At 45.1% G+C, this 26,065-nt stretch overlaps 1 protein-coding gene across 1 annotated transcript in view; it reads left to right on the top strand.

Moving 5' to 3' along the window:
- The window catches only part of ELOVL4 (ELOVL fatty acid elongase 4), a 253,873-nt gene that overhangs the window by 154,574 nt on the left and 73,234 nt on the right, over nt 1-26,065 (top strand). The window contains exon 3 of the mRNA XM_069606299.1: nt 25,397-25,477. Coding sequence (XP_069462400.1) covers nt 25,397-25,477 — 81 coding nt within the window. The remainder of the gene's footprint in view (nt 1-25,396; nt 25,478-26,065) is intronic.

The raw sequence follows: 26,065 nt of genomic DNA, 5'->3' as shown, positions 1-26,065 counted from the left end.
GCAACCAGATAGGATGATGGGAGTTTCTCTGAACTCCCCATTTTTTTCTGCTGTTAAAGGTACCAGAAGCGAATAGCAAGGGTCATGTTATGGGCACCGGGGAGGCCGGGCCCAGCTACTGCGTATGCAGCGCTATAATGCACAGGAGCTAGCTTGAAGGTCTTAGTAACTGGCGAGCGCAAAGCCACTCGCCCCTTTTATTAGGACATTACATGTGATCACAGCCATCTTAGTTACAGACGTGCTGTTATCACTGAAACATGTTTCTGCACATTGACATGAAGTCACAACATCCCATGCCAATGATAAGAGCACAAAACATTAACCCAACTTGTGTAACTTCATTAATACTCAGCTGCCACAGTTCGCTTTTACAGATAACCTTGGCATCTTGCGTGCTTGTGCCTGCAGGCCCTGCTTTGCCTTCTTTCTTTTCCACTCTACCGCCCCCGTTTTGATTGCTGGGGGGTCGTGTGGTTGCTCTGTCATGAACACCTCTTCAGCATCATAATTGTACTCGACTAGGGCTACCACTTCTGGTTCCTGCGTTCCCCTCCATCCTCTTTCGACCAGTCAGCGTTTTCTGCATAGAGTGCCATGTTGGTGGCAACTTCGGCCTGCCTATTTCTCCATGGCTCAGGCTTGCTGCCCGCGGTGATTGATGCCCAGGGGCTCTTGCAGATGTTGGCATAATGTACAGCCTTGTGGCACCTACCACACTGCTGCCCCACTGCTGGACACAGTCCTTCATGTGGCAACCCCCCTCCAAAGAATTCACACAATCTCTGGGGTGCCTCATACTTACCCTTCTTTGGCGTAGCTCCACCCCGGGCCCCTGTCACCGGAGTGGCCTTCTTGCTCTGGGCCCTGACTGTGTGCACCTCCTCCACTTGCAGCCCTTTCATAGCCACCTCCATCTGGGTCGACCACACCTCGGCCAGCTCTTGGGCTCTTGCTAGCTTCAGGATTTGCACCAGAGGAATTCCTGGTTCCTTCAGGATCTGTGTATGCAGCTTGTTGGACCAGCATTTTTGGATTACCTGGCCCCACAACAGCGCTCCTTCAACAAATGCGCACTTCTCTGCCAATTGGCCCAGCCGGGTGTAGAACGTATCAATGGACTCCCTAAGCAGCCTGTCGGAGCTGAAATGGTTCGTAGTCAATATTGACCATTGGGGCGAAGTAGTTGGACCGGGCCCTCCCCACAGCTCGATAAGACCCATCACCTGGCCGCAGCAGCACCCTATATAGCTTATGGACCTCGCTTCCTGTGTAGAACAACAGTAGTATCTTACTTTTGGCATCATCAGTTATTTCGGCCACTTCAATCTCCCCAGCCAGTGTGCCCGACTTGGGCTTAGGGTCGCAGGATTTGTTTTAATGTTGAATTCTGCCACCGGGTGGCTGTGGCACGATGTGCCTGCAGGGGTAGCACTGTACCCCTTGGGTTTGGTGTTCGAAAGTTAAGAAGTCCTGGGGTCCTTGGGTATCGCCACCTATGCCGCTGCTGGCAAATCTTGAGCCTTGCTGCATGATGGGCCCTTGCTGCACCTTGTTCCTGCCCTGACCTGGTTGCACAAATCACCCTTCTTGAGGGCCGTGGCAAGAAAGGCACAGGTGTTTGGGGTGCGACCTCCCACTAACTGCAACACCAGCACACCTCTGCACTGAGTTATCCCCCCTCCAGTCTGTACGTTCCTCACTGCGGCAGGATATCGGAGCCAGTGAGCCGTGGGTGGGCACTTGCCTTTTGATGAGTGGCTCCTTTTGCGGTGTCTCTTTCCAGGTCCTCCTTTTGGCAGCAGGGTAGGACTGTGGCTGCAGGGTCTGTGATCTGCCCTCCTGCCCCTTTTCACTAGTCCTGTTCCAATGCAATGTCCACGGGATGTGCACGCCTGCCTCCTGGATTTCGTTGGACCTCTTTTCAGGCCTGCACAAGCACTCTCAGGATGAGAGCCACGGCCGGGGCTGTCGGCTAATTAGGGGAAGCATGCGGGCTATATTCATCTGCCAATATGGTTCCCACTACAGGCGTGAAAGAGGGGTCTTCCCTCTTCAGCTCCCGGCCCTGCGCTCCAGCACTGAGGTACCGCTGCTTCTCTCTGTTCGTTTTTTAAAAAAAAAAATTTTACAAATATTTTTGTCGGCCATACCTGGCCCATTTCTGTACTCACCGGGGTCCCGGGCCATGTAAATGTTAGGCAGGCTGGTAGGCCACCCCCACCCTTTCCGCCTGGAAGTGCCACCAGGCACAGGCCGCGTGACCGGAAGACTTCTGCCCCAGGAGCCCCTCATCAGGAGCAAGGCACGGTGCAGACCAGGGAGGCCAGCGTGCGCATGGGTAACTTCAGTATCCTCCACCCCAGTTGTTCTGGGCACCGGGGAGACCGGGCCCAGCTACTGCGCATGTAGCGCAATAACACCCAGGAGCCAGGTTGAAGGTCTAAGTAACTGGCGAGCGGGATGCCGCTTGCCCCTTTTTTATTTGGACATTACACGTTATCAGAGCTGTTTTAGTTAGAGACGCGATGTTATCACTAAAACAGTAACATGTGACCGCACAGTGACGTGGCTAAGTCACAGCATGGCAGTGCTCCATACCACAGATGGAACGATTCATTAAATCTTTTCTTTATTTGCTCAAGGGGTTTGTCCGTTCTGCTGGCAGAAACAGCTCGTTTAGTAAGGACTGTCTAGTCAGGAGGACTCTGAGTGATATAGATTACTTTATGCAATGCCCCATTTTCCCACAGCAACTGTCCAACAAGATGCTTTTACATCAAAATTTTGACAGGTGGTCATGCCCCCTGCTTCCGGCCTATTCCCTCCCCCTTTTGATATGCTTTGATATAAACTTAATATACATTTGATACAAAAAGGATGTTTGATGTCGATTTTATGTCAAACTTATATTGGCTATAAAGTGAATATACATTTTATATAAAATCTTTATGTAGATGCAAGTGGCTGGGAGTGGCACTCTATGTTGCATGATCGAGAGCTGAAAGCGAAGTGAGCTCTGAAGACAGGGATTGTGAATTTAGGGTTTCGCAGAGTGACGCAGTGATGACATCGCAGAGGGCCTCCGCCCTGGGGTGATAGGAAGCGGATATACATTTTATATCAAATTGAATAGCACCCCCCAAAAGTTTTTGATAGCAATTTGATTGAACCCCAATCATGTTTGCATTTATTTTATATATTTTAAGAATCCCACAAATGTTTGATATACATTTTGATCTGAAGGGACGGGGGAAGGGCTTACAACCCAGATATATAGGCTGTGTGAAGGGCCTGGGAAACATGGGCCCTCTTCAAGCTTTCCAAAGGCTGTTCAGAAAACTATTATAAATTATTACGACGAGGGGAAAACACCCCCTTCAAAGCCCTGGGGTTCTGAGAATAGTTATACCCGTTGTTGTCTAATGGGGGTGATGAGCTGGAAGATGCGCAGGACTTGATGGCGGAACGCAAGGCCAATGAGCTATGTGAGAACACGTCTACACTCTTTCGGCAGCGAGTCGCCGTTTCTGTTACCAGAGGCGTTGCTAGTGCGGGGCTGCGGGCTATAGGCCTGGGTCTTTTGGTTGTAGCCCTGGATAGAAGCTCAGGTGTTAAAACCAAAAAGGCTAGCTAGCCCCCAGTCCCAAAATTTGTGTAGCCTCCGATCTTTTCCAGACCTAGCAACAGCCCTGACTGTTATGGTTATGGAGCGCTCTGTTGTAGACTGCATTAAAAACGTTAAGGAGCATGTGCCCATAACAGTTGCTAATCTGGAAATGGCGATCTGGAATGGCAATTACGTGGTTCTGAAGCAGCTGGTGGGCGTGGTACCGGGGTGACCATCCGCGGCAGATGTGCATTCTGAAGACCGTGGATATGACTCTATGGTTTTGCAGGCGTCCATGACGTCAACGCGTGTTTTCACCCCACTGGAGGATCGGGGAAAACGGTGGTCCAAGCGTCCTGGCTATCGGACAGCCTGTTATCTGGTGGGTATATTTTAAAACAAGTGTTTGTGTTATGTAGGGCGTAAGAACTAACTATCGTTAAAACCATGCATCTCTGTTTTGTTCACAGCCTCTAACTGATGAAGTGAACAGTGTTGAGGAGAGCAAAGCTGTAGCAGAAATTATCAATATTTATTGTGTTTGCTGCTCAAACCAAATTGGAAACCTTTGGCTAATAGAGACAAGCAGCGTTCAAGATGAGATGGTCACTTCGGCATGGGTTGATATTCTGTTGATACAAGGTTTTACGTCCATAGTGGTGAAAACCTGTTTAAAACACGCTCACAGATGGTGCTCAGGACATAAAATTGATGACCTCCAACAGGATGCTCATGAGTGTTTGGAAATAACTTATACACATAATTCGCTACGTGAAATATGTCACATGTTCAGCTCTACTTGTAGACATGGCCGAGTGACACAGCCGATAACACAGCTAAGGGTTGGTGTAGGGGCCGAAAGATGAGGCTCTAAAACATTATGGGCTATCAATCGGTGCATAACCCCCTTTTGAAAATGAAGCAGTTTAGACACAGGGTGGCTGTTGTGTGTTAGAAGCTGTTAGGGAGAATTCTCATTTATGGCTAATTTCCCTCACCTAGTGAGTCCCTCAGCAGCTTTGCTGGATGTCTGGGTTTTATTTTTTCCACCTGGTAAAAGTGTGAGCATTTTTCCCACTCTTACATTTGTTTTGCCATGTGTATTTCGACTTTTTGTGTGATCTTGGGCTCTGGAGCCACACCACTCCATGAGCCCCCCTTTTGTGTGTGTTCCACAGCACCTTCAGTGCAGTGACATAGGGTTGTCTTCAAGACTTCCCACTGACTCCATTTTTCTGGGGCTGACTACTGTCCCCCAGAAACAGGTAAAGTTGTCATTAACTTTATATAGTCCCTTTTAACTACATACCCAGTGCACCCCATCTTATATGGAGTATTGGAAAAGGTTAATTCCTACCCCTTTTTGTCTGTGCCTCTCTGAGTTTTGTTTTGCTCTCTTAACATTAAGACTTGGCTGGTGGCAGTGGTATCTACCCTAACTTTTCTACAGCGATTATACTATATAAACGTGGTACTGTTTTAGGCTATTATATTAGCCTCGAACTTAAACCCGCTTGACCAAATACTTTTTATTTTGGCTCCGGTCGGATTTAGTCGCCATTTCTTTTTGTTAAAGTCCTTCTTGTGTTTTACTGTTCGCGCCAAACCAGGCTTGCCTTCTTTTTTCACCAACCTTTGGCGGGCTTCTGTCCAGAAGCCCTCTTTTGGCGTCTGGGTGTCTAGATGGGCTGAATGTGAGGGAGGGCTTTAGTCACGCCATGCACAGGGTCTCCTTGGAGACTCAAGTCGCACTTTGTATCGATTGGCTGAGGTGGTTGTCTGGGCCGGACAACCCCACTTCTGAGTGATTGACTGCCAGGCTGTGTGAATGAGGGATTTTGGCATAAAAGGCAGGACTCTTGGGCTGGAAGTCAGTCGCCACTGGAACTGCAAAGAACTGAAGAGAAGCGGAGAAGAAGATGGCTGCTGCAACTACCTAGTCCTGGTGAAGCCCTGCTGCAGTCCTGAGCTATCTACCCTTCAACGACAAGAGAAGATCCAGTCCGGAGTCGTCTTCCCTTGAGCCTGGTGTGATCAACCAGCTCATCTTCCACAGCCAGAGGATCCTCTTTGTGGTCGAAATCGTAATTGCTGCACACTGCTGTAGTGGTCCGGATAGCCATCTGAAGAACCTCTCCTGTTTTAAAGGAGCGCACCTTTTTATTCACCATTGGTTCGCTGCTGCTGGCCTTATCCCTGGGTAGTGCAGATCGCTCCAGACGTCCTCCTTCTTGTCTCCACGACTGAAGCTCCAGGAACCGTGAGTCTGCAGGAACTACCAGGAACAGCCGTGGCACCAGCTTTCTTCAAGGAATAAGGTACTGTGTCCAACTTCGAGGAATTGGGGTGAACCCTTCTTCCTCACCAAAGGCTTGTCCTTTTCTTCCTTCCCTCTTATAACTTTTGCCTCCTTTTGTGACGATATCTTAGTACTCCTGGCAATCTGGAATCGTGAACTGTACTAACCGTGTGATCCTCGGCAACAAGACACCTGTTACACTTGACACTGGCCCAGGCCTATGGACTTTTTATCTACTGGTTAGCAGGTGCCCTCTGATTCTATCTGCCGTGACAAAAGTATTGCCAATGATTTTTAGCCCCAATTTTCATGTGTGAATTCATGTGCTAAGTGCGTTTGACTATGGTTACATTTCTTCCCGCGGGTACGCTTATCTTTAGTAAGACCGAACTGTCATTACTGTCAAAAAGTGATCGCATCTGTACTCCCGGTAACGTCTTTGTTTCACAACACCGGTCTGTCAAACCCCAATGTACTTACCTTGAATTAATCTACACAAGGGGAATTGGTTGTGTGTAGTGTATTTGAAGTGTGATTTTATTTTAATAGAAGAAGTGTTTTGTGAACAGATGGTTTTAAAAATAAATGTCCTTTATATTTTTTAACCAGAAACCTTGAGTCCGTGTTTGCTTGAGTCACAGTAATTGTAGTCCTTTGTGTAATCTCTACTACTGCTCATTTGCTCTTGAGATAAGTCTGGCTGCTCAGCCATTGCTACCACTTTTTCTATGTAGTACAGGCTTGTACCAAAGGTGAAAATGTACTACACTTGTAGTCTTAATTGTGTGTAGTGGTCCCTAAGGGCGCTGCACAGGATTCTGCCTAACAGAAGCATCATTGAGAAAACGGTTTGCAAGTGGGGGGATAAAGTATATCGAAGACAGTATGGTAGAGCAACGTGGATGGAGCCCCGTAAACTGAAATAAGAGGATTCAGACTGTAGATGTTTTTATATGTATTACGCTTATTTACAGGAAATAATAAAAAAATTAACACCGGTTGTAAAGCGCTCAATTTAATGTGAAACCCACTGTTGGGTGTGAATATAACAATCATTTATTTATCGCAAACAATGTGTCAACACCAGCCACCCTAATGGACAACTACTGGCAAAAGCACCACAAAGGTTTTTTTTTCTCCAGTTTAAGGTCGCTGGTGCACTGAATCATTGTGATTTGAAGGCAGCCAACCTGCAACAGAGTTTTTGATGCATTAAAGGACACTGGCCCTCATTAAGACTTTGGCGGTAGCTGTGCTGGTAATTACCCGCACGGCTGCTGGCGGAGTCGTTTTTATTTTACCGGCACCTGTCAATGGGGATGTACCGGGTCATTCCAGCCCCAGTGTACCTGTTACATCCCCATTTGCCGGGTGCTGGTATTTATTAGTCCCCATTCTCATTTGAGCCCCATAGGGGTTAATAACGGTGCCGGTGCATCCGTCAAGGTCTGCTTGCGGGTGCCGGTCCGCCAGCCAGGTCAGACCTAGCGGACAGGAAGGCACCTGCGAGCAGAGCTTGTAGTTTGCCGGTCCGGTAACCACGGTACCGGCAAGCTTACCGGTACCATTGTTACCGGACCGGCACACTTATAATGAGGCCCACTGGCTGTTTGACAGGAACTTTATGCATTTTTGCCAACCGTTTCTCTATTATGTCTGTTTTCTTATCGACATGTTGAAAGACAGTGTCTATGAAGTAATTGCTGATACATCAGAATTTTTAGCCGATAGGATCGTCGTGCAGCATCTGATAACCCAAACAATTGTGAACAAAATCTGAATAAAAATCGCTGTTTTAAATGTTTGTGCTTATAATACAGTCTCGTCTTTATGCTCAATGGTTATGGTGCGAACATGCATGAAGTTGTTGTAAATATACTAAGACAAAGGGCCATTAAGAGCTTGTGGCAACATCTGTGAAAAAAAAAATGCAAAGGCCAGCATCTGGAACAGCAACAGAGTTCTACTCGTGTGTCTTAACTTGCAACGCGTGGTTAAAAACATAAACTGTTTCTCTAAAAAATTGTTGCCCTGTCACAGCCCAGCGTTACACTTCTGAAATAAAATACATTTTTTTTTAAAACCAACAAGTGATGGGTGTTATGCATAATAAAAAGGAACACGTGATAAAGAAACAGACCATTTTATGATTTTGAACAATAAATACATAAAGGGAAAAAAGGTTATGCACAAACAGTTCAATGCAGAGAAGAAAAAAGTTATGTGTAAAAGCAGTATTAGAAATATATTATGACAAATGGGTATTGAGCTCTTGTAACATCACCTGTGAAAATAAAATAATAAACATTTTTGAAATCAACACCAGAGTTTTAGCTTGTGTCTAAATTTACCCCATGGGATTAAAAACTGTTTCTCTAAAAATTGTTGACTCCACCAACACCTAGCGTTGTACCTATGAATGAAGAAAATAAACTTTAAAAATGAACAAATGATCTGTATAAATATACATAATAAATAAGGACAACATTATAAAGAGCCAGACCATTTTATGAGTTGTAAAAATATTTGTTTATATAAAAAAAGACATACTTAATATAGAAAGAAAAACATTTAATGTAAAAAAAAAAAATAAACCAGCAGATTCAAATACTGAGCACTCAGACAAACAGCTGGAAGGGCATGTTACTTATGTGGCATAGATGATTTAGAGATCGCAAGGGGCGCTATGGAATAGGGAAGGGGCTGGTAAAAATTAACAATAAAAATATTGAATAGCCATAGGGGTGCGTCAATCCACCTGGTGTAGAGTGACGGTGCTAGTATCCTACTGTTTTGCATTGCTCACTCTACCTGGATGTGTATCGATGATAAGAGTGTGGGGTGTTGCATGCATATTTTTGTATAAAGGATTGCACCAGCTCTTTCTAACTATCAAAATGTATTGTGGATATGCTGTTAACATTTAACGTTCTACCTTTTGCTTTCATGCTGACGGTTCCTAGAGATGTGCGATAGGCGTATGTTTTGGGTCCCGCGGATACAAACTCCACAATGTATTCTTCAGGAGCTAGCGCAGAAGTTAGATCCCCTAGATAATTGCCAGTGGGCGGGTGCCAGGACATTCCCAGGACGGATGACAAAAAATATGCTATCGTGATACAGAACTCGCTCTTGTAATTGTTCCATCACACTAAACTGTTTTTAGCGTCAGCCGTGTGAATGTGGTTTTAAATATGTTCACGTTGTCTGAAGTTGTTGAATATTCCACGGCGTGACGCCAACACAGATAAGATGTTTCATCATCTATGAACACGTAGCTGCTCACGTCCTAAGAATTAACAAATCGATAGGCATGAAGCACATCAGGGTCTGTGATGATGGATGTGTCGGGCAAATTAACTCTTTGTACAAACTTACCCCGCAAAGAATTATGCCATAATTTTGCCAACGGCCACCTAGCGGGCTTGTCCTCAATGTGTTCCATACGCAAGCATATGCCCTGATGTTCATAATAATCATCAATGTAATCCCACTCCCTGAACCACTGCATAGCCATCCAACCAATATTATCCGTAGCGTTTTTCACCACCACTGCTTAGGGCATGCTGTATAGAGATGTCCATTTCTGAGATGTATAAAGACACTGAATAGACTGTGTCGAATATATTTGTTGATGTCCGTGATACGAATCATGGGGTAGTAGCTCAATTGTTTTACATTTTAAAAACAGTTGTGTGTAGATCTACATACAACAACTAGCCAGTGTAGTACTTTGAAAAGGATACTTCACCCTTTATAGGTGTTTCACGACTAGTCATTTGAATGATCCCATACTTGAACAAATTACAAACCTGTCTTAAAATGTTGACATCTTATTGACAGTAGGTCCTTTACTCTTGCCGAAAGACAAACATGCCATGCTCATTCGCCTTATACCATAAACCAGTCTTTTTTACTAGGCATCATGTATTGAATGCCATACTGGTCCAGGGTTCGAATTGGACCTATTTAGTTCTGGTTAGCAACCAGCCACACAAGTCTTGTGTACATTTTCAATAGCTCTTCCCTGTTAGATGTCTGGCATAGATATAGTTTGGTTGTTGGGTTACAGTCTCTTGGTGCACCTCCAGGTCATATTCTAAGCTTTATTTTGAGGTCGACTAGCTGTTATGTAGCACATCTGTTCATCTGTGTTCCCAACAGAAACTTAACACACTTTTTAGATTATTCCAGTAGAGTTACGACTCTTGGGAAGACATTTTTCACATGTTGGGCAATCAATGCGCGGCTCGCACACTGCTGCCCCAATACCGCTTTTTTAATGTGCGTGTCTAGACGGCTTCAAGACCTTTGCGAATGCGTGACGGTGAGGACATTTTTCAGGTTTTTTCATAAGCGTTTGACACTCTCTTAAACACAAATGACAGTTATAACGACAACTGTGTCTGTTTGTTTTTGGAAATGTAATGGCAGTGCTGACAGAGCCCACCAGGAAACCTTTCAAATTGATTATACCGTGGAAATGACTGTTGTGGTCTGCAAAAGTGTATCTGGCTGTTTTAGCCATTAGCCATAAATACTGCCACAGCCCATTGTTAAAGTAAAGTATCTTGATGGGTCTATCAAAACACTTTTCAAAGAGATTCAGCTATCCAAACCCTACCGGAGTGTCCTGCGGGACCCCGTGCTTCTTGTGTACTTGCAAAACTTTTGCATGTAGATCAGTGTCTGTAATGCTTCGCGGTTCGATTCAGCTTCTGGGACTTGAAGCCAGGCAGAGGTTTAGGGGTCCGTGATCTAAATTGAATAACCATCTGCCTCTGTATTTTATGATGTGGCTATGCAGATTTTTGCTCAAAGGTTTATAAACGCCGCCAGAGCATGGCCTGACGACTAGCACCACGATTTTTAGCGGAGCAAAACACAAAATCTCGGTCTTAGTCTGCAGAAGCCTCTGCAAATTCTCCAAAACCTGCAAAACGCAGGAAGTACACCGAGAGGATCAACTTGTAAACAAGGGTCTGTTTAAACCCTCAGCCTCTGTTCTTATTTGAACAAAATCATTGGCACCGATTTGTTGGACCAGTGTTTCTACAGCCTATGTTATGACTGTTAGTCCGTGCCCCAGAATGCTTCACAGTTGAAAATGTTTTATAACTTTTTTATAGGTCCACACCCTCTCCAAATAAATAGAAGATTTTGGTGTCTGGGGTGTTGATGCCTGTGGTGTGCTGGCTCAGTCGCGAGTGGATATAACCAACCTGGCCCTTTTCAAGATTTTAAGTAGGGAACGCCCCTGAGCTCGATTGTCTGCTTCATCCACTACAAAATGAATGTACTCGTCGATCATCAGTTGAAAATGGGGAATTTCAAAGCGTTCACCACAGATTTCAAACTTCATGTCTAAAGTGTGTTTGTTGGTCTGTCTTTTTACTTTTTATGTGCTGTAGTAGAAGCGTCAAAGGAAATGTAAAAATCTGAGGTCTTATATTTTCATGTTGTGAAATCTTTCCCAGCTCCAAATGCTTTACCGCTGCTGAAGGACACACAAAGTTCACAACATACCTCAACAATCTTTTATGGAAAGTGATCATGGAAAGGGTTAAATTATGTATGCTGCACACCTTTCATGGTGACCTTAAAATAAAATTATACTGCATCCTTTTGATGCTCCTTTACCCATTATTCATCGACTGTGAGAGCACAAATCTTTAGACATGAGCCTCAGACAGGTGAGTTAAGTGGCTTTAACCATTCATCAACAGATTAGCAATTCTAATGTGTAAAGGATGCTCCTATTAGGCAATGCAAACATCTGTTTTGCCATCTTTGGGGATAATTTTCAGCTCTATGGAAGAACCATACTTAGAATCTGAAGTGTGCTTCCTGCAGCCCCAGCCTGTATCAGACTATTTTCACAAATCACAAGCTGTGAAAGAGGAGGATGTAAGTGGTCCATTGTCACATAGTGTGGCATCTATAGATTGCTTAGAATTCATGTTTAAAGAAGGAAAAAAGGTTTTCAGGTCAGGGGACTCACTCATTTGGAAAGTTGAGTGGATTCAAAACCACCTCCTGCACACCACACCACTGATCTATGAACATTAAAAGCATAATGATACCTACTGGTGGCCAGTGAACTTCTTAAGCAGTGGATAGAAATAGTCTTGTGCAAGTAAGTGAAAGTGTGGCAGCGCAGTGCGCCAGTCCGAAAGGACTCTGACGGATTTGTTATGGGATGTTTGCAGAAACTAATTAGCATTTTGACTTTGCTTAAAAGAAAAAGACTTTGATGTTAAAGTCACTGTCTATTTCTACCGTGTTGCTTCAATGGGTGCATTTTCACTTGTTACTGCATTGTCTACCTTGTTTTAATATGCCATTGCATTGTGTACTCTGTGTGGGGAGCCTGAAGAAGGGGGTTGAAGGGCCTGGCACAACCCAGTGGACTTGTGTCTGGCACACCTGATTTGTGAGAAGAAAGCTTTGAATGGTAATGCTGGAATTATGTTACTTTTGGCAGGGAGGTGCCAAACATTCAAAGACTATCCATTATGTCACTTCTTTGTATTTTCTTACTAGCGTTCTTGAAAACGGTAATCTTCAGGGTAGTAAATGTTGTTGCATCTAATGCAGGTGTGCTCAAAGCTTATTTTCAATGCACGTTGTTATATCTTTACTTAAACATGTATTTAGCAACATACAAATAACTCTTATGGGGTACGTTTACTATAAATGCGATATGTTGTATAACTAAATAACATAATGAATTTAACACCGGCTATACATTTGAATTCGCTAACAAACCATGTACATATATCGAAGTGCAAGCTTCTCCGGTGAGGTTAAATCACAGTGTGTGGTTGAATAAAAAAAAAAAGACCAACTCCACGCATTGGGGACCCCAGACAATCCAGCGTCCGTTTATGATTAACAACAAACATGACCCATCCTCTGGCCCTCAAACAATGCCTCATATTCTGTAGTGCTGGTTCTGGAGATCAGAACCACTATCTTTAGCACCCTGCATTTATTTTTAGACATGTCCATAACCCTTTTTACTGAAGCTCCTTAAACTCAATTGTCGGTGGCAACCCCAGGTCTTTGTGGTTTAAAGCCCCCTGAGAACCAACAAAGGGTATGCTCCACAAGTCCTTGCTACGAAGATCCAATATTGATGATTGTGCGTGAACCCATCAGGCACATCCAGGGGTATTCCTAGATCCATGGCCTCGGCGTATGTTGGTTGCGGGAGGCTACATGTGTTATGCCTTCTAATGCAGTATTGTAGCAGGATAGCATATAAGTGAAAAAGGAACTAACCTGAATTGAAACGGCACTGAGCAGTGGCGAAAAGCCTCCTAAAGGCCCTCTGCGTCTCCCTTTTCACTCTGATACAGAATTGAGAAGAGGTAGAGACCATAGGGTGACCCTCTGGGCTCGAAAACCCTATTAGTTCAGTTCAGCAGTGCTCTACACTCTTTAATTGTGACGACAGCATGGAAGCTGTAAGCTGATCTTCCCACAACTTTCCTCGTAGTCTGTAGTGCGAGAACCCCAATGCGATCTACCTGTCCATGTCGTTTTGGATAGAAAAGAACAGAAATGTTACAGAGGATCTAGGGTAGAAAGAGAGACTGAATTGAACTCTGAGTTTAACGTACTGTGGGATTTTATGGGTGGGGGCTGTGTGCGCGAGGTAGACAGCAGCGACTTGGGCATTCCAAACAACATCTATAGACAAGACAGAAAGGTAGCAAAGTAACAGGTAGGCAGTATTCTGTTAGTATAAGGTAAAGAAGAGTGGGCGAACTTGCAAAGCGTCTGGAAACAGTAGCGACGCACTGAGGATTCCCTAAGAGGCTGAATATGACTTTTTCTGTTGCTTGAGCAACCAGGAAAATGGAAGGAGGTAGGGAACATGTGCAGTCCTGCACATGGCACAACAGGCGCCACCTTGGGGAGGATGCTATGTATATTCCACCATCTGTGCCACACAAAATGCTGATAAAACCAGGGTGTAACAACACGGCCCACACAGTGTGGGAACAGCACAGAGATCATGATGGTTTGTCTGGCCCCCAAACAGCTTTCTCTGGCCCTCAAAACACCTAGAAATTGTTGGATTATGTGTAGAAGTGTTCATAAATCCAATGAGCGTCGAATGCGGAGTTCCGCTAGCTGTTTTTTCAGGGGCTGCCTGCTGTAACATCCAGTTGTTGGAAAACATTTCTATAAAAAAAAGAAAAATATAGAATTAGGATAGGTCCTCTTTTACAGAGTGAATGTTACAACTGTAGCAACACACAGCGTGTTGCAATGTCGGTATTGACATATTAAATCCAATGTAACAACCAAGTACAGGTGCCAGGAAATTGAAATTTCAATTCATTTTTACATAAAATAATTTTGCCTACACTACTTCATCAAAGGTGTGATCTTTGGCAGAAAAATCGAATCCGCTGCATGTCAAGATTGTATAAAAGACTGCAAAACGTAGAACCGTATTTTAAAAGTCCTAGCACACTTCTACCTCACAATTGTGTTTTTTAAAGTACACATTGCAGTTTTCACATGTAAAGATGCAGGGTAACACTCTGCGCTTCCATTACAGAAAGATATTAGACACATTTTGTTTGTGCTACTCTGCATGCAGAATAAAATAAAAAGTAATGCCTACTTGGAAGTACAAAATGAATCTGGCACAATCTGAAACATGCACTAGCACAGTCGATCAATACATAACGCGTCCCCAAACATATGTCAAGTAAGATATTTGCAACCCTTAAAAATCTGTAATGCCGACAGTTTGTACAAAATAAATCTCGGCTATAGCGTTTGCGTGGCATGTGTGATCTTTGGTGCCTACTGTTGCCACTGTGCTGAATATTTACACACTGCAAATACCCAAATACTAACTTCACATTGCACACATTTGAAATATTTAATCAACTTTATCAGCGCTGTGAAGCTGAGACATGGCATTGTGCGCGTGCAAATATGTCACATGACAAAACGACAGTACCCTAAAAGTGCATTCGAGGTTTATTTTAATGTTTGGAACAGCAATAAGGGCTGTGGGTTCCAAGCTTTTATATTGAAGTGTCTGGATGATTGTGCAAACGTCTCTTTGCATGTGTAGCGGCACCATAAACACTAAAGACTTCAAAAACCCTCTGAACACATTTTCAACTTCTTCCAAGGCGTGGTCAAAACCTCAAAAACAGTTCTAGAAATAGAATCCGGTGCTTCCATTATCTATGCGCTATCTTAGCCGACATGCAAAACCACAGAGCATTCTAAGCAAACTTTAAATTTTCACGCACTTCAATAAAAGCACAGAGTGGTTTAGTTTCAAATGCATAGCCTGTCTCCAAAAAGGGCAAGCCTCGTGGCATGACTCAAAAAGGACCTGCCAATTGATAAATACAGTGGAAAAAAAGCCTTATCAAACTTGACTACAACCGCATAAATTGAACAAACCACAAAAACAATACATTAAAGTATTGAAATACCCCCCAAACTCACCTTTTTGCTGTTGAAATAAAACTCTGAATAAATAGCAGGCCCAGATTCAAATCGGCAGGCTTTGCAGGGGTCCAAAGGCCCACGATCAGATCCAGCCGAGAAGAACAGTACCCCACGGAGTTGCAATCAAGTGTCCCAAGTCAATTAGCCGGTGTCTGCAGGGGTGCACAAATCCAGGGCTCTGACTCTGTGGTTAACAGTACTCCATCCTGGAGTCAGAGAACCCCCTTTAAAGGGCGAAAGTGCAATGTTATTTCATTACTAACACACACAGATTTCATGAACTCATGTATGGTTTTTCTAACCAATCTACTTTGAGCCGATTCGTGTCTCCAGGCTGTTTCCTGGGGGACAGCAGCAATTTTTCTTATCAACAGAAGCAGAGCATGGTATTTCCTGCATACTCTGCAAAATATGCTCAGCCTGCAGCTGCTTCCTGTGCTGGCCTTCGTTCATAAGCTAAATATAGCCTTGCTAATGACCAATTGTTTTTTTTTGTTTTGTTTTACTTAATTCTATAGCGCGCCTTAACCCGGAGGTATCTGGGTGCATTCGAGGCTACAGACATACAGAATTTACAGAGGCAAAGAAAATAATGATTACATAATTATATCATACAGCCTAAGCAATAGTAAGGATACTGAGTTACTCACATTTTGTAGTCATAGGTTTGTGCAGATTGGTGGTATGGTAGTAGGTGAGTGGTCAAGGAGGGTATTCATGTAATACTGCTCGGTTAGCCATTTGATGGAGTTGCTTCAGTTTGTAAATGAGTTGGATTTTTTTAAGGGTAGAGGGAGTGAGTTCCACAGCTGGGCAGCCATGACTGGGAAGCTGATCCCACCAGATATTTTTGTAGTTTCTATCTTGGGACTGTTAGGCCGAGTGTATTAGATGACCTGCTGGCTTGGGTACCAGGATTTAATTTAAACTTTTCTGTTAGGTACAGGGGGAAGGGCGCATGATTAAGTGCTTTGTACTTGAGGGACATAGTTTTGAGTTGAATCTTGTTCTTGATTGACAGCCATTTATATTGTCTACTTGTTTCAGATATGTGAGTTCTCCTTGAGATGATCAGAGCTGATCTGAGAGCTTTGTTTTGCAATGTTTGTAGTTTGAGCACATATTCACTGGCTCCCAGGTAGAGGCCATTGCAATAATTCAGCTTGGACAGTATTTAAGCTCTGGCGAGTCTAATACTGCTATCCTTAGAGAGTAGGGGTTTGCATGCCCTGATTAGTTTCCCGGTATATGCTGTGGCAGATGCCGTGGCGTTCACCTGCTTATGTAGATTTACGGTGGCATTGAGATAGAAACCTAGTGTTTTTACATCTTTGGCCACTGGTATTTTGCTTCTATCAATGTTGAAGGAGTTGTAGTCTGAGTTCAGTTTTTTTAGGTTGGCTGTAGAGCCTACAATAAACAATTCCGTTTTGTCGTCATTCAGTCAGAGGCTGTGTGTGGCCATCCATGCCTGAATGATGAGATACATTTTGTTCACTAATGCTACATGATCCTCATAATTGCCCGACAACTGAACATTGTTCATGTGTATTTACATGGACAGTTTGTTTATACAGCTAGCACAAACACCCTGTATTCTGGCGATTATAGATATAAACCCCATCTGTACTTTCTGGTGATGCAGCTAGAATACCTCTGTGAGTCACCACATTCCTAGGATTCTCCAGGCCTTGTCGTAATATAAAACCCCTGCAGTGTAGATTCACAGCTGTTTGGTGTGTCATAGACGGACACCTGTATGGCACGCATTAGATGCTGTACACCAGTTAGAAACAATAGTTTGACTTTTGGACAGGCTCTGCAAAGCACACTTTACTTATGAAGTAAACTGCTTTTCATTATTTACACTCTGTATCAAAGCCAGTTGGTGTCAATTTTTATATCAAAATTGATATCCAATAATTTTTATATCAAACCTTTTTGGGAAGTTTATATAAAAATGTAAATGAATATTTTATATTGAAAAAATGTTATTTGTATATACATTTCTATATCTGAAAATGATTCATTTTATTTTGTATATAACATTCCATATCAAAAATGATTTTTAATATTGATTTGTATATAAATGTATATATCACTACTTTTTTAAAATATTTTGATGTACATTTTTAGATTGAAAAGATATCCAAATTGTTGTATTGTTTTCTGCTTCCTATAAAGTTTATATAAAAATTATTGGGGTTCAATAAAATTGCTATCAAAAACTTTGCAGGGCTTATCAATTTGATATAAAATGTATATCTGCTTCCTAGCACCACAAGGCGGAACCCCTCTGACGTCATCACTGCTTCACTCTGTGAAACCCTAGATTCAGTCCCTGTCTTCAGAGCTCACTTCGCTCTCAGCGCTCGATCAACATCGGCGAGCGCCGCTTTCAGCTGCTCGCAGCTGTATATAGATTTTATATAAAATGTTATGTTCACTTTATATCAAAACTGATATAAATTAGAAAACACTTAATAGCCAATTTACATTTGATATAAAATCGATATCAAACATTGTTTGATATCCTTTTGATATTAAATTTATATGAAGATATATCAAAGCACATCAAAAGGAGGTGAGAGTAAGACCAGAAGCAGAGAGTGTGACCAAATGCCAACCTTTTAATGGAGACAAATGCAAACCCCTTCTACTACTTGCTGAGACGTGCAATTTTGCTAAATTGAGTTTGGAAACAGCCTGCTTGCGTTTGATCAAATGCTTGTGTCTTGCAATTTTATGCATATGTTTGACTAAGTTGTTGCGCTATCTAAAGATACATATTGTTTTGGTGTTGGCTTCATGGCTATGTTAAAAGGATATTTGCTTCAAGATTTGCTTTGAAAAATGAGAGAAGCAGTCAGATAGCCCTTTGTGTAAGCTTACCTGCTTGCTGGATGAGGACTTGCCTGGTTCTAATTGGCACATGAAGACAGTGTTTTCCTTCGTACAAGGGATGCAGTTAGACTCCTTTGTAAGCAGATATGTTTAAGGTGTGCTGCCAATGTTTTCAACTTTTTAGGAACTCAGTCCACATTTCTGCTTGCACAGTCAAGAGTGTTCTTTTTTTTAAAGATCTGCATAGAGGAGCAGTGCTGGTGTACATGCCAACCCTATTTAACTTAAAGGTAATCTGCTGAGCAAATAATGTGGCTACCCCACATGCTTTACCAAGAAGAGCTATGTAAACAAAAGCTCCAAAGCAGAGCTGTTGACTGTGGTGGTGTTCGTAGTTTGTTTGCCCATTTGGTGGTGCAAGCCATCTGATATTCCCCCGGTCGTAATCTCCTCTGAAATGTTTCCACTTAACTATTTTTCAGGTAGTGCTAAGCCACTGCTCCACCCAATTCCGGATGTCAATTCCATGCATGACTTTGTGCCAATTAAAATATACTTTGGTCATCTGGAACTAGAACTTTAAAGAGGGGGGGGGGCGCTGTTGCACTGAAGCAAGATGGCTGCCTGAGTGCCGATCTCCGGACTGGGAGAGCACATATTCTTTAATATATCCTCACAGATGCAGCAAATCCATACCTCACTGCTGTGGCCTCTGTGGGAACCTGCACACCACATCTCCGCCGACTCTCAGAACGGATGCCCCCCGGGAGCTTAGCTACAGCCACCACAAGAACCAGGGCTGCAAACACCTGGCTTGCCGCGGCTCCGGCGACCACGGCTCTCCTGATTGCCAAACACTGCGGCGCTGCCGGCCTTTGTGGGGGAGGGGCATCCAGGCCTGAAGAACGTGCCAAGCGGCCGGGATCACTCGGCGTTCGCCTGTGCTGTGCCCCATCAGTGTACCCAAGCCTCCTGGACACCTTGGCCCGAAGACCGCGGCGGGCTGCCCCACCAACCTGGGGCTGGATCCTGACGCGCCTAGTGACCCCGCTCTGTGAACCGGACATCACGTGTGGACGGCGCTGTCGCCGGTGGCCCCGCACCAGTGTGCTGCTCGCCTGCCGCCCTCCTCCTTGATGCACACTCAGAACAGCACACGACAAGGTAGGGAGCTCCGGGGGGTAAGAGCGGGCCACTCCTGCGGTGCCGGCTCCAGCGGCCGTGGGCTTGCCTTGATTCCCCCTCCCCCCAGTCACAGGGGGAGACTGTTGGCAGCCACTGAATATTGAGCATGCACTGCCGGGAGACACCTCTGGCCTGGGCGCGCTGCGGGGGGCGACCCCGGGGCCCAGGTACTGCAATTTACCTGAACTCTGGGGAGTCCCCCCACCCCCCTGAGTTAAATCAATACCTGCTGCAGCCCTCCGATTGGCGCCATGCGAGGCCTCCATCACGTGCAGCCCATTCCTTTCCAGGAGTTCGGGGCTTTGTGGTGGCGCCCTGAGCCTATGCCGAGGAACTGGCCTATGTGCATCTCCTCTGTGCACCTCCAACACCACGGCAACAAGTTACTGGCCACCTGGATGCCGCTATTGGCGAATTACCTTGAACTTGGTTCTCCCTGAATGCCCCCGCTGCTACCAACCCAGCAGAAATTAATATAGCTATAAGCATAGGAGACAGGGATTTGCCTGTGGTCAAACTGAGCTGGGGTTTGGACTTTGCTGGGTCAGCTTTATAAACCTTAAACAGCTCTGAGACTCTCTGGGCATTCCACGTAGCCCTGGCCGTTGACATGGGCCAGCCCTGATCACCAGAACCTATCCTGCACACTGCTGGCCCCGGGAGCCTACACGGCCAGCAAACGGACTCTCACCAGACTTCTCCTAGGGGATTACCCGCCGCTGCTGATGCGGACGCAGGTTGACACCACTAGTGACGCCTCCGCCTGCGCTGATCCCGTAGTGGGTCAGAACTGAGAGGCTACTACTGCGGTACACACCTACATGCTTTAAAAGAAGCCTGAGAGCATAGCTTAACCAGGGGCATCTATTTAGACTCAGCAAGCAGAAAGACTGCACAACCACCTGCCCTGATACCCCTATTCCAACAATCGCTACCAGGGAACTCCAATACCTCTGATCACTCACACTCGCCCTGGTTCCTGGAACCCTTCCCTTGTCTTCACCATGACCAAAGGAGCTGGTGCAGGGAAAAAGCAAAGTTCGCTGAATATGTTCACTAAAACACCACCCAGACCGGAGGCCGAGACCCCTGAGGAGGCACCCACCACCTCGGCCCCTTCAGCCCCAGATGATTCACAGAAGATGCTGGAGTATATTCGTGAGGGGTTCACTACATAGCATACTAAACTTGATGATATGAATGGCATCATCGCCTCTATAAAAACTCATATCGAAAAGACAGAAGGCCGGGGGGCCGAAATTGAAACAAGGGTGGGGGCCGCTGAGTATGACCTGGGCTCCTTCCGCGCTGCGGTTTCCACTCTCCCCAGTCGGCTATCGGCAGTTGAAAAGAAAAATGACGACCTCGAATCTCGCTCGAGACGGAATAACCTACGCATTGTCGGAATACCTGAGGACAATATCAAGGAACCCATGGAGGACTACGTGGAACGCATTCTTCTAACACTCCTGGATACACCGAAACTCTCCCCACAGTTCTCAGTTGAAAGGGCCCACAGCTCCCTAACCTCAAAACCTCAAAACCCAGACCGGGTGCACCTCCACATCCCATTATAGCTAAAATCTTAAATTTCCGGGACCGTGATGCCCTCCTACGGGCAGCCAGGATTAAGGGAGAGTTGCTTTTTGGGTCGGCGAGGATCCATCTTTACCCGGATTTCTCTGTTGCTGTGCAGCAGGAACGCAAAACCTTTATGGCTGTGAAAAAGAGACTCAGACTTGGGGGTTAAATACTCTATGCTATTCCCCACAAAGTTAAGGATCGAATATTCTAACCAAACATTCTTCTTCACAATTCCGGAAGAGGCTTCAAAATTAATTGAACATTTCCCTGGGTGATTTCCGACCCTCCCTCCCCCCCGCCCCCAATTACTGCGGTGGGCTCTACGTTGATTTGTTGTTAACGATTGAGCCTATACCAACAATAGGCCCGTATACTGCCGTGCTATGTGTGGCGGTTATACCTTGCAAGAGTACATTAGTTGTTAGTTTTGTTCCTTCTTGTTCTATTGATCCTCTACCAGGTGGACCTCGTTTGCCACACAGACTCATTGTGTTTAGAAAAATCCGATATCCTAATATCTCCCCAGTCTGAAATTGTAATTCCAGACTGATTCACAGGCCCCCAGTTGTAGAGGCCGGGGACCTGATTGTGTTTACAGTTACACTGGGTTATCATTATGCCCCACGGGAATGCATTAACAGTTTGTTGTTGCTCCCCTTTTCTTTGAACCACTGATCCTCCGCAAATGCGGCCTATACTAAGCACACTGGTTAATCCTACTGTATTGAAAATCTCCTCGTGCTCTCCCCAGTTCGATGCGCCATCGCCAGGCCAGCTAACAGGCCCCCAGGCGCTGATGCCGAGAAGTTTGCTTTTGTTATGGCTTTGTTGGGGTACCATTCCTCTGTTTGGGGGAGGGATGTGAGTGGGGGTGGGATGGGATGTGATGTTAGTCTTGACAACCACCAGAGGTGCCACACATACCACAGTAGTAGTACATCACAGGCACATATAGGGTGACGCACTCGCCCAAGCCGATTTGGCATTGGCTACTGCTAACCCATAGACTGGTGGATAGTAGCTTAACCTTCATGAGCTGGAATGTTGGGGGTCTGGGGAACCACAAAAAGATGCAGCAGATACAATTTTATGCTGAATGCCACAGTGTTAAAATCTTATGTTTACAAGAGACCCATGCCCGCTCTGAACAATGCGAAAGATTTGCTATAAACAGTGGGGACCCCAGAGGTATTACACTAATTACTCCACCCATAGTCGAGGTGCACTTACTCTAATACACAGGAATCTTAAGTTCCTATGTTGCCATTTACAAATAGACCCGCTTGGGAGATATGTACTAATCATCAGCAAACTGCAAAACCAAGAGGTAGCCATCTTGAATATATATGGCCCAAATATTGATGACCCTGACTTTTACCTGCACCTGGCCTCTGTCCTGGAGAGTTACCCCCTGGTCCCAATCATATGGGGTGGCGTTTTTAATACGATACTGGACGTCAACCTATACAGATTGGGCTCTAGACCTCGCCAACTCTCCAGGGCAGCCTACACTATTCTTACAACTCTCCCTCGACTAGTGGTGGTTGACGCCTGGCAGTTTATGTACCGTGACTCTGACTATTCCTTAGTTCACGACTCACATTCTAGGATAGACAGATGGCTCATATCAGACATATTGGTCAGGTGCCTGTCCCATCTGGTGATTCTCCCCAGAACATTATCGGACCATTCACCATTTATCAACTCATTGAACTGGGGCCTAGACTATGATAAAACAAGACACTCGAGGATGAGGCCACATGCCCTCCTTGATCAGGTCTTCGCCTCCGAACTCGAATCTTCCATCAAAGAATTATTTGAGATCAACACGAACTCTGTGGCAACACAAGCCACCCTCTGGGAATCCTTTAAAGCATACACGAGGGATATCGTCATTTTCAAAGGGAGCGGCATCCTGAAAGGAATCCGAGAGGATATCGCTGGTAGCGAATCGACCCTAGCTAACCTTGAGACTCAATAGTCCCAGGATCACTCCCATGACACACTAGCATCACTAGGGTCGGAACTAGACAAGTTCCGCAGCCTAGCAGAAAAAGAAGTCAAATTTCTGGCCATCCCCCAGTCGTTAAGGAAGTATGGTAAGGGAGAGCAGCCAGGCCGCATGCTGGCCAGGTTGATGCGCCGAGAATTTGGAGCCCCCAACATACCGGCAATAGAGAGGCCCTATGGAACACTAGCTAACTCCCCACAAGACATTAAATCAGAATTTCTATCATTTTATACCTCCATGTAGTCGAAAGATTTATAGGCACCAGGGTGCAAGGAGGAGAGTGCCGAGTTTTGGAGGAGGATGCAAAAAGGTGTGCAAGGAATGAGAAGGGGAATAGAGCAAGGGAGGAAGCCATTGATAAAGGGTGCCTTCGATAATGAGCAGGAACAAATATGAGCAAGAAAGGGTGTGAGTGAAAGGGTAAGAAATGAAGCAAGAGTGAGAGAGGAAGGATGAGGGAGGGCCGTGAGGGGTGTTGTGGGTAGGGTTGGTGGGGCTAGAGGGAGAGAGAGCGGGTACGGCTGGTGGATGGGCTTAGCACAAGTGGGGTGGTAGAGGGAGGGAGGGAGGGAGTGAGGATGGGCGGGTGGATGGGGTATAGAGTGGGGGTAGGGAGGGTGGATGCGGTATAGAGTGGACGCAGAGCCTGTGGATGGCGTAGAGAGCGAGTGGGTTGGGCGGATGAAGCCAAAAAGAGTGGGGGCAAGGAGGGTGGGTGTGGTTAGAGTGGGATGGGTGGGGGTAGAGAGTGGGGTGAGGAGGTGGCTGTGGCATAGAGTAGGGATGGGTGGGGGTACAGAGAGCCAGGGTAGGGTGGGTATGTAGAGTGGATGGGTATGTAAAGAGTGGTAGGTGGGTGGAGGCAGAGTGTGTGGGTGTAGGATGAGGATGGAGAGGGGGTAGGGTGAGGGTAGATAGTGGGGTTGGTTGGTGGTAGTTGGTTGTGGGCAGAAAACATGGGAAAAGCAGCCTCTGGAGGTCTCGTCGAAAGTAGCAAAAAATGGCCCAGCCAGAACCCAACCTGCACATGTAATGTGGTTGGGTTAGAGATGGTGAGAGGGAGGTGGATGGGGGTAGAGAGAGTGGGGCTGGGGGCAGAGAGTGGAGGTGAGGGTGGGGGGTGGGTGGGCAGTAGAGAGGCAGCCTTGGGAAGACAAAAAACAGATCAGCCAAAGAAAGTAGTCCAGAAATACCCCAATCACACGCAAAATAACCCAAAATAGTCAAATATTGCAACCTTACAAATCACTGCACGGGGGTAAACACCCGACTTGTTTCTTTTAAAGCTGCTGATTGGAGCAAATATTGTTAGGAAGCTCCTCATTTGGTAGTACGGTGGAGGAGTTTGGAAAAATTAGTTGCCATTGCCATGCCGTGGCAATTCCAGTTGCTGTGCCAACCAGATATTCTCGGTTCCAAACCGCCCTTCCCTCTCTCTTTTCTGTAACCATGGTTCCGGCAACTATGTAAACATTCTCCAAAATCTAAAATGTGTGGCGCATGGAAGAATAGGAATAGGACATATATGGGTCCTTTCCATGTGGCTTTGGTCCGTTTTTTGTTGTACTTTATTTACTCAGTGATGTTTTGGCCAAATGTGAACACAGCACCCTTTCCAACGACGGCATAATCTTCACTGTAGCAGGTGAGTAGCTTTTTTATTCTTTTTGATCTATCGCATGCCAATATAAAGATTTTTTTTTTGTTAGAGATTTTAATTTTATACATCAAATCCTGGCTTCTAAATCAAATGAATACAACCACAATAACAAAAACAAATCGTGCGATGTGTACCATAATCTCAGTTTGTGTAAAAAGTCCTTGTGGTGGGGTGATCGATGCTACGAGACCTATACTTTAAAACGTTCCAAAGAAGGTAATTTGGTGAATGTGGTAACTACTCTGAATGCTTAGCAAGGACACACAATGGTCTAAAAGGGGGAAAAGTGTGTAGTGAGAGGGCATGAATACCAGTTGTGGATTATCCCTGTACAAAGATAAAACTGGGGACCAAGTGTGTAAATATTTTGAACATGGTTGCAAGTGAGGGCTGTACATTTTTCATTAGCCGGAATTTCCCAAACTATGATCCACCCACATGTTCAGAATTGGGCCTGCCTGATGTGTGCAATTTTTGATTAGGGTTAGTTTTGCTGCCTTGTGGCGATGACTGGTTAATTCGGCTATTGGCACTGCCATCGGGTAGATCGTGAATATTAATTTAAGACAAGACCGTTAAATACATGCACTGCTATACATGTGGTTTTTTTAAATTTAAAATTCATTTCACAGAGGCTTCATTGGTTGCATCTATTTGAAAGCAGCTTTGTTTGCAATACTTGTATTCTAATGCATGAATATACTTTTCTAGCTATTTTTAGGAGCAAGAGCCGCAGGCTACAGCTATATATGCCAGACAGTGGATTATTCAGAAAATGAGCACGAAGTCCGGGTAAGAGTTCCCACTTTGGTTGTGATATTTTGGGAAGGGTTTGTTGGGATACAAAGTCGGGCCCTTCTGGCCGTGTGCACGTTTTTCAGATGTCTAGTGCTAGAATGCTGTAACGACAATCAAATGTATGCACGGGTATACCAACACGCTTTCTGCAAAAAAACTAAAAAATACTTTTTCCACTTAAAAAATGTTTTGTTTACGCTTTGGAAATTAAAGTAAAATCAGACTATAAATTGAAGAATTATAGGAACTATTTAAAAGAATAACTAAAATCTTTTTCAGTCTAGAAGCCCTTGCCTCTTATCAAAGCACAGGAAGGCAGTTTCCCTGTTACTAACATTGGTTGAAGTTGCTGTTGATGCGAAATGACCATTATTTGATAGAAAGATCCTTGAACAAGTCTCTCCATAGTCTGTGGTCTTGGGGTGAGGGTGCCTTCCTGTAACCGCCACGATGTTCGCTGGCCACCGGGCCTGGTGGCTGGATCGGCAGCACATTTTTCCTTGCCCATAGAAAAGGAATTGGGTGCTGTTGGGGGCCTGCCCTGGGCCACCAGTCAGACCCCCACACGTGTCGGGAGCACCC

This window comes from Ambystoma mexicanum, chromosome 4p (genome assembly GCF_040938575.1).
Source record: "Ambystoma mexicanum isolate Mex_15411 chromosome 4p, UKY_AmexF1_1, whole genome shotgun sequence".
In the NCBI taxonomy this organism is placed as follows: domain Eukaryota; kingdom Metazoa; phylum Chordata; class Amphibia; order Caudata; family Ambystomatidae; genus Ambystoma; species Ambystoma mexicanum.
The sequence above is the reverse complement of the archived record's forward strand: the minus strand, read 5'-3'. Positions and strand labels throughout refer to the sequence as shown.